The 14,935-nt window shown below is 28.9% G+C and overlaps 2 protein-coding genes across 2 annotated transcripts; both read left to right on the top strand.

The window, feature by feature from the left end:
• Window positions 1-397: 397 nt before the first annotated feature.
• LOC124937755 (acyl-coenzyme A oxidase 3, peroxisomal-like) lies at window positions 398-1,949 on the top strand. Its single transcript, XM_047478074.1, has 3 exons — window positions 398-934; window positions 1,612-1,729; window positions 1,808-1,949. Exons 1-3 carry the CDS (start codon window positions 435-437, stop codon window positions 1,916-1,918), a joined length of 729 nt encoding a protein of 242 aa, XP_047334030.1. The 5' UTR covers window positions 398-434; the 3' UTR covers window positions 1,919-1,949.
• A 6,937-nt stretch (window positions 1,950-8,886) lies between these two features.
• Window positions 8,887-14,135, top strand: LOC124937754 (acyl-coenzyme A oxidase 3, peroxisomal-like). Its single transcript, XM_047478073.1, has 13 exons — window positions 8,887-9,416; window positions 10,117-10,234; window positions 10,313-10,420; window positions 10,531-10,703; window positions 10,791-10,890; window positions 11,070-11,144; window positions 11,265-11,395; window positions 12,061-12,196; window positions 12,269-12,388; window positions 12,873-13,022; window positions 13,107-13,211; window positions 13,459-13,560; window positions 13,654-14,135. Exons 1-13 carry the CDS (start codon window positions 8,917-8,919, stop codon window positions 13,906-13,908), a joined length of 2,073 nt encoding a protein of 690 aa, XP_047334029.1. The 5' UTR covers window positions 8,887-8,916; the 3' UTR covers window positions 13,909-14,135.
• Window positions 14,136-14,935: the final 800 nt, after the last annotated feature.

Genomic DNA, 14,935 nt, shown 5'->3' with positions numbered 1-14,935 from the left:
TGTATGTCATGTGGAGAGTTGTGATTAATTTAGATAATTTGTTCGGATGTAGGTTAACCCGTCCATAAACATAAAATAGTTAAAAATAAAATAAAAAATGTTATAGATATGATTAGAAGTATGTTTCGAACTTACCATCTAACCAAAAAAAATAAAAAAAAATAAAAGAAATAAAACCTTTAATCAATTAATAAGACTACCTATATTCTTAATATATAATAATATATATGAGAGTAAATAAAAAATAACGTTGCTTTTCATACAATTTCATAAAAAAAAGTAAAAAAAAAAAGTTACAAAGATCAAAAGAAATCGTCGTCTATTGCCTTGGTAGCTCAGCGCCTAAGTCCTCCCTATATTAATGTTTTGGTTATCCTCAAGTTCCATTATTGGGTTCTTCATATTTTCCTTCTAAGTCGGATTCACCTTCATAGATGGAATCCTCAGCTACTCATCCTCCTTCTTTCTCTTCGATCGATCGGGTCAACTTCCGAAGTCGTGTTCTCGCCGGCCATTTCCGTACTCCTCGTCATGATCAGACTAACTTACTTGAGACTTCTGCATGTCTCAATTACTCGCCGCCGGAGCTCTCTGAACGGATCGATTTCGACACCTCAGAGTTTCGTAAGCTTATGGACGGCCACAACCTGCAGGATCGAGACTGGCTGTTTGGGCTGATGATGCAAAGCAACCTTTACTGCCCTAGAGAGAGAGGGGGTCGGGTTTTTGTGTCGCCGGATTATAATCAAACAATGGAACAGCAGAGAGAGTCGACGATGAAGCGAATTGATTATTTGCGTGAGAAAGGTGTTTTTGAGGGCTGGCTCACTGGGAAAGGTCCCGAGTCTGAGCTTCGAAAACTTGCTCTGTTGGAGGTCATGTCGATTTACGATCATTCCTTAGCTATCAAGGTTGGCGTGCATTTCTTTCTATGGTGCGTACCCTTTACAAACTGTCTACTGTTTTCGACCTTATCATTCTTATAATACAATTAGCTATTGAAAACGAATTTTTTAGCGATTGATGGAATTATGTCATCAATAACCTTTTGTTAGAAGTGGGGAACAATTACTTACTTTATTTATAATTGTCCATCATTTTTCGAATAGTTGTCTGGATAATTCTCTTCGGACACTATTCTATCACCTTGTTTATGCATGTTGAATAACCTATAAATGACAAGTTTGCATATGAAATGATCTTGTGGAAATTCATGAAGCAATTACTGGTATTAGGAGATCCTTGTTACACTGAAATTTTGTGGTCTAAAGCTTTTTCTGAAACTTTCCTAATCTTAAAATGGTAATTTTTCCATGAACTTCCCAAATACTATCTAATTTGTCTTTAAGCTTTTAAATGGTCACCTTGGTCATAAGATTTTTTAATTGAGAGTATGTTTACCTTCAACACAAAAAGTTCATTGACAACCCTCATAAAGGTGAATTTCCCCAAAGTAAGAAACTTTATGTATGATAAAAGTTCATGCTCAAACATGGTGTTTTATCTAATAGATTTTATAGCCCCAAAATTTCCCAAGTTAGAAGAAAATTTCTAGGAATTTGGACTGCATCTATTAACTGATTTTGGTTGCAATTTGTTAATACTTTTCAGGGGTGGTGCAGTTCAGTTTTTTGGGACAAAACCACATCATGACAAGTGGTTGAGGGACACTGAGAAATATTTGCTGAAGGGATGCTTTGCTATGACAGAATTAGGGCATGGAAGTAATGTAGGAACCAATTTAATGATGATCTGGAGATGGTAATTACAAGTTTATGCAGTTGAATGTTTGTTTGCATCTTGTTAGGTTCGAGGTATAGAAACAGTTGCGACTTATGACTCAAAAGCCAATGAGTTTGTGATCAACACTCCATGTGAATTAGCTCAAAAATACTGGATTGGCGGGGCTTACAGGTAATTAAAATCTATCTATTTTTACTTCTACATAACTTTGATTTTCTTATGTATGATGAGAAACTAATGCTTATAAGATGAATATAGAAAATATTATATATATATATAAAAGCATGAAATTATATTAGAAGTTGAATAAATATAAAAACATTATTATATATAATGATTTTCAATTTATATCAAGGTTTATATAAAATGATTTTCAGTTTATATTATGGTTGGATTAATGATAGAAAAAATGCGTAAATAAAGATATAATAATTAGTATATAATATTATATAATATCGAAGGAGATAAAAATTGTTAATATATTATATATAATATTGAAAGAGATAAAAAAAATGTTAATATATTATATACAATAAAAATTTAAAAAATGTTAGTATATATTTTATATATTATATGAAGGGAAAAAATTATAGTATATATATTAGATATAATATGTTGAGAGGAAAAATGAATTTATAAGATTAATAGTATATTATAATATATATATATAATTAGTAGATTCTAGCTATAAATAAGTTTATAAATATATTTTTTACAGTATTTACTTCTTAATATATAAGTTAAATTTTAGATATTTTTTAACAATGTATTTTTATGTTAATTATTTTTAAGCTTAAATATTTTATATTATTGACTGCACGTAAGTTACGTGTTATACTTGAAGAAACAGACTTAAAAAAGATTAATATATTGTTTGTTCAAATAATTTATATTATTTTGTACTTTAATTTTGAAATTTTATAGTTTAGAATTTTGATTAGTAATGGTGGTTTGATGTTTTTAAAGTTTGGACTTTGGACAATTATTTTTGAAAATTTGAATATTTATAATTGTTTAATATTTTATTTTGAAATATAATGTTTTAAATGTTGAATATGTATGAAAGTTTGATATTTTCATTTTGAAAATAAATTTTGGTTTTGGTTTTGGTTTTGGTTTTAGTTTGAGTTTGAGTTTGAGCTCGAGTTTGAAATTTTAATTTTAGTTCAAACTTTTCGAGTCGAGCCGAGCTTGTAAGTTAATAGTCGAGCTCGAGCTCAAATTTATAAACTCGTTCGAGTTCGAGTTCTAGTCGAGCTAATAAATATTAAATTGAGTCGAGCTCGAGCTAAAGCTGGTTCGAGCTCGACTCAGCTCATTTGCAGCCCTAGTCACATATACCATCACATCAATGATGCATTCACTCTCAATACGAATGACCATTCTCCCATCCCTCAAATTTGGACCCACATGTATTATCATATTATTAACATCACTCTTAAATCACACCCACACCTGCACCCTTCATTCTCAATACGAACCACAATTCCCTCCTCCCTCAAATTTGGACTCACGTATACCATCATATTTGTAACATTATTTTCAATTCACACCCACAAGCACCATCACTATCATTTTAATATTTACAATTTCGCATCACTATCATTTTAATATTTACAATTTCGCACCAATTGAGACTCGAACTCTGATGTGAACATTTTAACCACTAAGTTATTTGTGACTGTTAAATTTAATTTAAAACTTTATATATATATATATTTAATATTGTTAATGAATAATAGATAAAAGATATAATTAATAAAAAATAATTAATTATATAAATAATAAATATGTAGAGAATGCATATAAATATTTTTTAAATTAATTATTTGGAAATATTAATTAAAGGATAAGGTATACAAATATTTTTTTTAATAATTATTTGGAAATTTTAATTAATGAATAAGGTAAAATTATTTTTAAAATCTAATTTATAATTATATTAAATTAAAGAAAAAAGTTAAAATAATTATGCATATAATAAATCTTGAGAAAAAATAAAAAATATATATTTTAACCAAAATTAAAAAATTTATGTGAAGATTAATTTAATATATATAGAAATTAATAATCTAAAAAATAATTTTCATCTCTTCTACTTTAATTTTTTAATGGTTCACTATTCAGATTATTTTAATATGATTGGCAAATTAATAAATTCTTTAAACATATTTATTTTTTTAAACCCTAAACCCTTAATCAGTTTTTTTAAACTTTAGCATTATTATGATCTTTTTATTTAAAAAATTAAAATAAATATAAAGTCTTTATAAAAATAAGAATATATCTATTAACTTTGAATAGTCGATTAATATGGGTATTTATATTTAATTTCCTTATAAAATTGTAGGATTCAAGTTTCGATAGTTTCGATGCATTATAGTCGCATTATAGTCGTTATATGAGGAATCAAGGCCTTGTTTGGTAGTTGTTTTTTAAAAAATAAATAAATAATGAGTAATGATTTTAAGAAAATAATAATTATTTTTGATAAAAAATTATAAAAGTATTGATATATATATTAAATAAAAAATAATAATTTATAATATAGAATATTTTAGTATTTTGGATAAAGAATCAAGTGTTGTGTGATTGATAAAAGAAGAATGAAATGATATTTGATTTATATAGGGTTATTTAAAAAAACCATACCAAACAAGGCCCAATGGTAATACGAACAAGTACAATCAATACATGTGTCTGAACAATAATCATTACATGTGTATGAAAGTTTAAGGTATATCTTAATTAATACTCTTAGGTATTGTTTGGATTTAAAACTTAGAGGAGAAAAATAATAATTGTTGATATTTTTGAGAATGTGATAATTATTTTTGATAAAAAGACTTAAAGGGTATTGATATATATAAATAAAATAAAAAATAATAATTTAAAATATAAACTATTTAATATTTTTGTTAATAAAATGAGTGATGATTTTTAAAAAATAATTAATTAAAAATTTGATTTTATTTGAATTTTTTTTAAATAAAACATGGCCTTATTAACTAATTGGCCTAAAAATTGAAAAAAAATAAGTCCGCTGTATAGGTCCACCGCCTAACTAAAAATCTCAAGTCCGCTTGAAGGTCCACCACCGCCTAACTAATGGGAGTCCCTACCTACCATTAGTATCCTTTTATCTTGGCCTTTGTTTGATGTTTGATTGTTAGGATAAAAATTTAGTTAGTTTTTATTTTAATAATCAAAATATCTTATTTAAAATTTAATCATTAATTTTATTAATTTAAATATCAAAATTACTCCTCTTTCTCTAAACCATCCTATCATTTCTCTCTCTAATCTACAATTCTCTCACATTCATCTTATCTTCTCAACTTAAGAATAAATTAATTTTAAAATTTTAAAAACCAATTTTTTTTATTTTTTTAGAAAATAATAATTTTTAGGAAAAAACTCCAGGTAAAACTCACCCTCTCAAACAAATTCATGCTTGATGAATGAATTATGGGATAAAATCCAGTTTTTATCCTAAAACAAATCATCAATCTAATTAATTTTTAATTTATGAGATAATTTATGAGGAGTGATAGAGAGAGAATTTGGTGAGGGAATTTATGAGGGATTGATTTGACATTTGGTTAGAAAATGTAAAAGTGGGAGGAAAGACTTCATTGAAAAATGTAAAAGTGGAGAGAAAATAGTTATTTGATTTTTTCAGCAGATAATAAGATTATGCCAAGTCATTTCCTCACCAAATTTCCTCACATAATCATTTCTCTCGACTTATTTATTTCTTAAAATATAAAATTACTCCTTACTTTTTTTTAATATAAATTAATTATTAAATAAAAATCTAAAATGATAAATAATAATTTGATTTAAAATAAATAAAACCTAGATTTTTTTTACTTTTTATTCAAGGTTTATAAAAAAAACACCTCTCAACCAAACTCTAAATTATTCAAATAACTCAATTCGAAAAACAAATTTCGCCTAATATTAAGTGATAATTTAGAGAATATATATATATATATATATATATATATAATACATTTATGTTTTATTATTATTATAAAAAAAAAAATAGGAAAAAGAAGGAATAAAAATTAAAAAAAATATTAAATGAAAGAAAATAAATAAAAATATTAAAAATAATGAGATATAAAAATGTTAGAACTATAATTACGCAAACTCTAAACAAAAATTAAACTAAATCAAACTGGCACTTGAAATGATATAAAGGTTGCACACATTTCAAGAGAGTAATAACTTTTCTGTCGTCATCACTTACGTTAGAGGTATTTGATATTAGTTTTGTTTCTTATTCTCCTAATTATATTATATTTTTCAAAATATTTTTTTTTTATTTGAAGGGATAAAGAACTGGAATTAGAGAGCGAATAAGAAATTAATGACGTAAATAAGGAAAAAAAGAAAGTATATAAAAAGTAGAGATAAATTGTTTTTTTAGTAATAAGAATTAAGTTACTTATTTTTTTGTTCGTCCTATCTTCTCTCATTTATCCTCTCAATCGTCTCTTTTATTATGTCAATATAAATAATTATCAAATTTATTATTTTTATAAACATTTTAATAATTTTTCTTTTTTTTCACACTTTCTTTTTTTCTAATATTTCATTCATTTTCTCATTCTATTCCTCAAATAAATAAATATATAATATAATATAATATAATATAATATAATATAATACAATATAATATAATATAATATAATATAATATAATATAATATAATGATACTTAATTTTCAAAGTGTTTGGGTTACCACCAGATCGAGAGTTGTGGTTAATTTGGATACTTTAGTCGGATTTGTGGGTTGATCAGTCTATAAATTTAAAACAGTTAAAAATAAAATAAAAAATGTTAAAAGAATGTTCCGAACTTTCAACCTAACAAAACAAATAAAATTCCTTCAATAATAAGACTTTATATTTTAAATTCAACTTATATAAATTATTGAGTTTTAAAAATAGATAAGAGTAAATGAAAATTATTATCACATTTTAAGAATAATTTTTTTTCTCAATTTTTATATAATTTGCAAGACTACATGCTATATCCTTTTAGAGTAATGATAGGGGGAGCGAAAATATTGTAACGAAAGTGTAGCGAATGACGTGTGAAAGTGATTAGGATTCATGACTAGGTCTTCTTTAATATATTTATTTATCTCTCCTCATTTCATTAATAATTTCTCTCTCTTCTCTTCATTTATATTTTTTTCTCCTTTTATATATTAATTTATAATTGTATATTTAAATTAATATATATATATATATTTAAAAATAATAACGGTAAAAATTAATAAACATATATATAAAAAAGAATAAGAAGTTAAATATGAATATGATTAATTTTTTGAGATTAATAGTTAATTAATTTATTTATGTATTTTTAATATAAATAATATTAAGGAGAACGAATAAATCAAATTAATAAAATATATAAATGCACATATTTTTTAAAATATATATTAAATTATAAATATAAATATATATAAAATAAAAATTAAATATATATATTCATAATTTGAATTATTTCTCTTTAAAAATATTCATATTAAATTATTATTTCTCTTCTTTAAATCATTCTTATTTCTCTTAAAAAATAAAAAATCTCTTTTTATTCTTATTTAATTTTCTTATAAGATATATATTAAAATTCATTTTCTAAATAATATTATAACTTTAATTTTTATATAACGTTTCTTTGTATATATATATATATATATATATATATTGAAAATTAGTAATTTGAATTTTATTTATCATAAATATTAATAATTTATATTTTAAGTTAAAATTACAAATTTATTTTTTTCAATTTTAAATTAAGTAAATATTTATAATAATTTTATAATAAAATTAAAGAAGGGAAAATATTAAATAATTTATTTAAATAAAAAAAAATTAAGAGAGAGAAATTATTAAATACAGTTTGGTGATATTTACAATTTAAAATGAAAGAGAGAAAATTTGATACGCTTCCTATTTATTAAGTGACATGTACAATGCCACATCATTCGCTGTCTCATTTGCTACAATTTTTTCGCTCCCCTATCCCTACTTATCCTTTTAAAATCTCCTCCAGCCCCACCTAAATTAAAATCTTAAAACAAAATATTTTATATATATATTTGACAAATGACTCTTAGCCCAATTGGTTATAAGATTAAACTCTGAAATGAGGTCCAGGGATCAAACCCTCATCTTTAATTTTAAATTATTATTTTTATCTAAAAATTTATTCATAATTATTTTATTTTATACCAACAATATTTTCTAATATATAAATAAGATTTATTTATTTTAATATAATTCATAATACAAATTATTTATAAAGGTAAAATATAAAAATTAAAATAATAATAGTGTTTTATATATCTCTGCTCAAAAACCTAACAAATCTCTTAGAATTGATGTTGATGTAAGTTCTCTTAAACTTGATCCAGCATTCCGATATGGAAATATTCTTTTAATAAAATGGATGAAATTAGACGAGCTTATATAAGATGAGGTCATATCAACCTATTAAGGATGAGTACCCGCCGACCAAATTTGGAAATCAAAATTGACGGTTCCAAAGTCATTGGTTTAAAAAATTTACTCGGTTAGAATACTCTCCTTTGAAAGATGTTTCTTTTTGTTTTCCATGTTTCTTGTTTGAACATAAGCAACTCATGCTCTTTTGTTATGCATATAAGATGTAATATTTCACTACATAATAGGGCAGTTGAATATCTTGATAATTAATGAATATCCTTATCATATTGACAAAGTACTGAATGCATAGTATTCAGATGAAAAACAAAATAACAGATTACGACTTAGAACAACTATTGAAAACATTCGGTGGCTCACTTTGCAAACGTGTGCATTAAGAGGGCATGACGAGTCTCCATCTTTGAATAATCGTGGAAATTTTATTGAAAAAAGCGAAATATAGAAAGTTAAATCTAAGATGCAAGTTGGAGTCAGCCCCAGGTAATTTTTTATCCTGACTCTGATCACTCACTTTTCATAAAATTCTTAAAAAAAAAAAAAAAAAAAAAATTAATAGAAAGATCAAACGAAATCGTGAAGAAATCGTCGTCTATTGCCTTGGTAGCTCAGCGCCAAAGTCCTCCTCCCTATATTAATGTTTTGGTTATCCTCAAATTCCATTATTGGGTTCTTCATATTTTCATAGATGGAATCCTCAGCTACTCATCCTCCTTCCTTCTCTTCGATCGATCAGGTCAACTTCCGAAGTCGTGTTCTCGCCGGCCATTTCCGTACTACTCGTGATGATCAGACTAACTTACTTGAGACTTCTGCATGTCTCAATTACTCGCCGCCGGAGCTCTCTGAACGGATCGATTTCGACACCTCAGAGTTTCGTAAGCTTATGGACGGCCACAACCTGCAGGATCGAGACTGGCTGTTTGGGCTGATGATGCAAAGCAACCTTTTCTGCCCTAGAGAGAGAGGGGGTCGGGTTTTTGTGTCACCGGGTTATAATCAAACAATGGAACAGCAGAGAGAGGCGACGATGAAGCGAATTGATTATTTGCGTGAGAAAGGTGTTTTTGAGGGCTGGCTCACTGGGAAAGGTCCCGAGGCTGAGCTTCGAAAACTCGCTCTGTTGGAGGTCATGTCGATTTACGATCATTCCTTAGCTATCAAGGTTGGCGTGCATTTCTTTCTATGGTGCGTACCCTTTACAAACTGTCTACTATTTTCTACCTGAGCTGATGTTTGGAATTATGTTATCAAGCTTTATAATACAATTAGCTATTGAAAACGAATTGTTTAGCGATTGATGGAATTATGTCATCAATAACCTTTTGTTAGAAGTGGGGCACAATTGCTTACTTTATTTATTGTCCATCCTTTTTCGAATAGTTGTCTGGATAATTCTCTTCGGACACTATTCTATCATCTTGTTTATGCATGTTGAATAAGCTATAAATGACAAGTTTGCATGTTATGAAATGATCTTCTGGAAATACATGAAGCAATTACTGGTCTTAGGAGATCCTTGTTACACTGAAATTTTGTGGTCTAAAGCTTTTTCTGAAACTTTCCTAATCTTAAAATGGTAATTTTTCCATGAACTTCCCAAATACTATCTAATTTGTCTTTAAGCTTTTAAATGGTCACCTTGGTCATAAGATTTTTTAATTGAGAGTATGTTTACCTTCAACACAAAAAGTTCATTGACAACCTTCATAAAGGTGAATTTCCCCAAAGTAAGAAACTTTATGTATGATAAAAGTTCATGGTCAAACATGGTGTTTTATTTAATAGATTTTATAGCCCCAAAATTTCCCAAGTTAGAAGAAAATTTCTATGAATTTGGATTGCATCTATTAACTGATTTTGGTTGCAATTTGTTAATACTTTTCAGGGGTGGTGCAGTTCAGTTTTTTGGGACAAAACCACATCATGACAAGTGGTTGAGGGACACTGAGAAATATTTGCTGAAGGGATGCTTTGCTATGACAGAATTAGGGCATGGAAGTAATGTAGGGACCAATTTAATGATGATCTGGAGATGGTAATTACAAGTTTATGCAGTTGAATGTTTGTTTGCATCTTGTTAGGTTCGAGGTATAGAAACAGTTGCGACTTATGACTCAAAAGCCAATGAGTTTGTGATCAACACTCCATGTGAATCAGCTCAAAAATACTGGATTGGCGGGGCTGCTAATGTAGGACATTATTCTCCTCACTAATAATTAATTATTGTCCTACTACTATTTAACCTGACTTGATTATCGCTTAAAATTGACCATGCTTCTGTTTTTATCGTATCGTTTAGCATGCAACACATACAATAGTATTTTCACATCTTTTAATAGATGGACAAGATGAAGGTGTCCACGCATTTATAGCTGAAATCAGAGATGCAAATGCCAATGTCTGCCCAAACGTCCGCATAGCTGATTGTGGTCATAAGATTGGTTTAAATGGCGTTGACAATGGTCGAATATGGTAAATAGCTGTTTTTTCTTTTCTTTTCTCTTCATTGTGAATGTGGAGAAACTTATGCAGAAGTTCTGGCTAACATTTTTATTTCAGGTTTGACCACTTCAGGGTCCCTAGAGAAAATTTGTTGAATTCTGTCGCTGATGTCTCTCCAGATGGACAATATCTCAGCGCAATATCAGACCCAGATCAAGTAAATCATCATCTTTCTCCCTCATTTATTATGGAAGAACATATATGACTATTATGTTTATCTCTCTGCCTGATCTCTCCACATGGAAAGGATGGACCACTGTTTTCCTACTATTTTTTCAATTCCTTTGTCGCTTATAGTGATTTAAGATTCATTGACATGGACCGCTGTACTTACAGAGGTTTGGAGCGTTTCTTGCCCCTTTAACAACTGGTCGTATAACAATTGCAGGAAGTGCTGTATATATTTCGAAGGTAAATCATGAGTCACTTCTAATGCCTATATATAACACATTTTGGAATTTTGTTATTTGGCAATACTTATGGTATACTCATTCTCACAGAAATATCTGTTTCTCATTATTGAATGGTCAGATTGCTTTAGCGATTGCCATTAGGTACTCATTGTCGAGGCGAGCCTTTTCTGTCACACCAAATGGGCGCGAAGTTCTTCTACTTGATTATCCAAGCCATCAACGTAGGTTATTGCCACTTCTAGCAAAAACGTAAGTATGCCTATTCAGATGGCATGTCTTGCCTTTCCCTTTTACGTAGCAAGCTCACGATTTGTGCCTCACCATTTCGTTTGAAGGGGTGATAAAGTATTAACAACTGATTCCCCATGTGACCACAATTTAAACTCATGAGAGTTGCTCATTCATTACTTATTAAGTTTAAATCTATTTTATTATTATATTTTCCTATTAGTTAGTTTTTCAGTTTAGAGTTCGACTAGTCTTATAAATAGATAAACGATTATAACCTTATTAATTCGATAAAATATATCAGTTTAGTCTCTCTCTTCAAAACTCAATCAAATAGTTCTTATTTATTTTTACACCATCAATTTTAAAATCAAACTAAGAGAGACGCATCTTAAATGTTATTGTAGATTAGATCAAATGAATAAACATGTACATTGGGCATTATATATATACACACTGCCTTCCATCTAAGATTCTGTTAATGAAATAAAATCATATAAATTAATATCCTCTAGTTTATCCTGCTATATAATGAATCTGCAAGTAGATCTCAACGGACTTCAATTCTTGTAATTATTAACATTGAAGTTGCAATTACTCTCGATATCGATTGTGAGGTTACAATGGTCATCATTTCTTTTTCACCCTCAATATATACACCATTGAAAATTCTAATTACTTAACAGGTGTGTCATGAGTTTTGCTGCCAATCACTTGAAAATGATGTATGTGAAGAGAACCCCTGAGTCCAACAAAGCCATCCATGTTATCTCGAGTGCATTCAAGGCCACTTTAACTTGGAATAACTTGCAAACTCTTCAGGTGAGTAACTTGTTATTTAGATTAATTCAATTTCCGTTCAGAGAAATAGAAATGTATTAACTTCTGTAACAGGAATGTCGGGAAGCCTGTGGAGGACAAGGTCTGAAGACAGAAAATCTTGTTGGCCATCTGAAAGGTGAATATGATGTGCAATTGACTTTTGAAGGGGATAACAATGTCCTAATGCAACAGGTATTGAGGATCTCTACAAGGAGTAGATAAAAACTAATCAGTCAGGCATACAAAATAGATATTATAGATTTCCTTACTTACAAGCTGAAGGAGACAACTAAACTTTAGGAAATGGAATATTCAATTTTGCATAGTTTTATATGACACTAAGAAAAGTGTAGACATTGTATGATTCTTCTTAGTATTTTTTTTGAATTTAAGATAGCACGACTCCACAATCATAATCGACTCAACTTAAGACGTTTTAAGTGGGAATCGAACCCATGACCTTTTGTCTCTTAGGTGAGTTATCTTTCTTAAGTTGCTTATGAACAAACATTAGAATGGGTTTGTGTATAACAATACCTTTTTTCCAATAAACATTACAATACCCACAAGCAGGATTTACGATTTATATTCTGGAAAGCCTTTGAATTTGAGCTATTGTGCATTATTGTTTGTCATCTCAGAATGCACACTAAAATAATGTTTAATATGAAATCAGATTGGAAAAGCCCTTTTTGCTGAATATGTGGCTTCCAAAAAGAATAAAAGACCATTTAGAGGATTGGGATTGGAGCACATGAACAGATCTCCTCCGCCTGTCATCCCTCCTCAACTCACAGGTTCTATTCTCAGGAGTACCCAGTTCCAGGTAAATACCATTGCCCTTACTGCAATTTAAAGTAAACTATGTTTACTTTGTTAGTTTATACACTCATTTTTCTTGTTACATCAGTTTGACATATTCTGCCTGCGAGAGCGAGATCTGCTAGAACGTTTTGCTGCTGCAATTTCAGAACATCTAGCACGGGGCGAAACAAAAGAATATGCCTTCATTATGGTATATTATAAAGCTTCTTATTTTTTGGAAAATGCAAGCTATTTTATTAAAAAAATAAATTAAACCAAGAGTATATACATGACAAAAGTAAAGAAATTGAAAACAAAACTCATTTTCCAACATTCAACCAAACAACAATAATAAAAAATATTTTTTTGAACTTCAAATCGAACAGCAAAGTTAACAGTTAACATGCCTTTTACTTCCTTATCTTATTTATGCCCACTTTTTTATTTCTTCACACTAGAGTTATGAACTTGCTGAAGAATTGGGCAAGGCCTTCTCAGAGAGAACAATACTCGATACCTTTATAGCAGCTGAAGCAACAGTTTCTGATGGATCATTGAAGGTAATGTGCAATAATAGCAAGTTGTTTATAAGGTAGGTAGGTATAAAGCAGCAGCAGCAGCAGTAGCTTATTAATTGTTTTGGTAATGTGCAGAAAGTTTTAGGTGTATTGAGATCAATGTACACGTTAATATGTTTGGAAGAAGATGGTGTGTTCTTGCGATACGGTTACCTGTCAGTTGAGCAAGCAAGTATGGTGAGGAAAGAGGTGGGAAAGCTTTGTGGGGATTTGCGACCTCATGCACTTGCCATAGTGAGTTCCTTTGGCATACCGGATGCTTTTCTTGGTCCCATAGCTTACAATTGGGTTGAAGCAAATTCATGGTCTTCTTCTCTTCAAAATTACTAGCCCAGCCACCATCATCATAATCAGGTATTGTTGTGCAAATAAGATCCGAAAGGGTTTGTCATTATTGATTATGTGTTAAAAACTGGAGTCTCGTTGGTATAATAATAATGATAACAATTGTTGTTGAATTATTCTTGTTATTTAATGTGATCCAGTGGATGGTTATCCCGCTTAATAAATTGCTTTTTTATTTATTTATTAAAAATAAAGAAGTTATTTTTCGGTGAGAAGTAGAAGAATTAAATAGTGTGTTTGTATGCCAAGATTAGATAAGAAATTTAAGGAATCACACAATAGAGTAGAGATGAAGAAGAAGAATGCGTGATGTTGGTTTGGGGTACATTATTTTTATTAATTTATTTATTTTGTAAAAGATGTCACCTAGATGCGATTTTGGGGTATAATTTATTCTTTGTATTGAATAAAGTTATAACCAATGTTGGAGTTGAAGAGGAAGGCCTTAAAAAGGCGTCCTATATTGAAGGAGTATGGAGTTGTGTTTTGGGTGTTGGCGTCGACACTAAAACTTGTTAACGAGATGTGACAATCACATTACGTTATTACCTAAATAATTGATAATGTGTTGTATTATTAAGGATGTTCACACATAATTGTTTAAATAACCATTATTTTTAAATTTTAGTAATAATTAAAATGACAAAATATAATCAACACTAATTATATAGTTTCAAAAGATAAAATATTCAACCGTCGTACAACTTCACATAGTCCCGGACTTTCCATTCTAAATCAGCTTTGACTTCTATATGAAAATAAGTAATTATTAATGAATCAGTTAACATGCTCAATAAATAACTAAAATCTTCTCCTCTTCTAACTTAACGGCAACAAGAGGTGAATATTCCCAGGCTTTTATTAGGTCATGGGTTCGAGCCCGTCAGACAGCATGTTCTGCGTTTGGTTAAGTATGTTTGTGGGCTATATATACTTAACCCGCGGTGATTAGTCGCACTCCATAGAAGCAACGGAACCTAACGTTTTCAAAAAAAAAAAAAATCTTATAACC

The sequence above is a fragment of the Impatiens glandulifera genome, chromosome 5 (assembly GCF_907164915.1).
Source record: "Impatiens glandulifera chromosome 5, dImpGla2.1, whole genome shotgun sequence".
NCBI lineage: Eukaryota > Viridiplantae > Streptophyta > Magnoliopsida > Ericales > Balsaminaceae > Impatiens > Impatiens glandulifera.
Note: the sequence above shows the minus strand (reverse complement) of the source record. Positions and strands in the feature narration are given on the sequence as shown.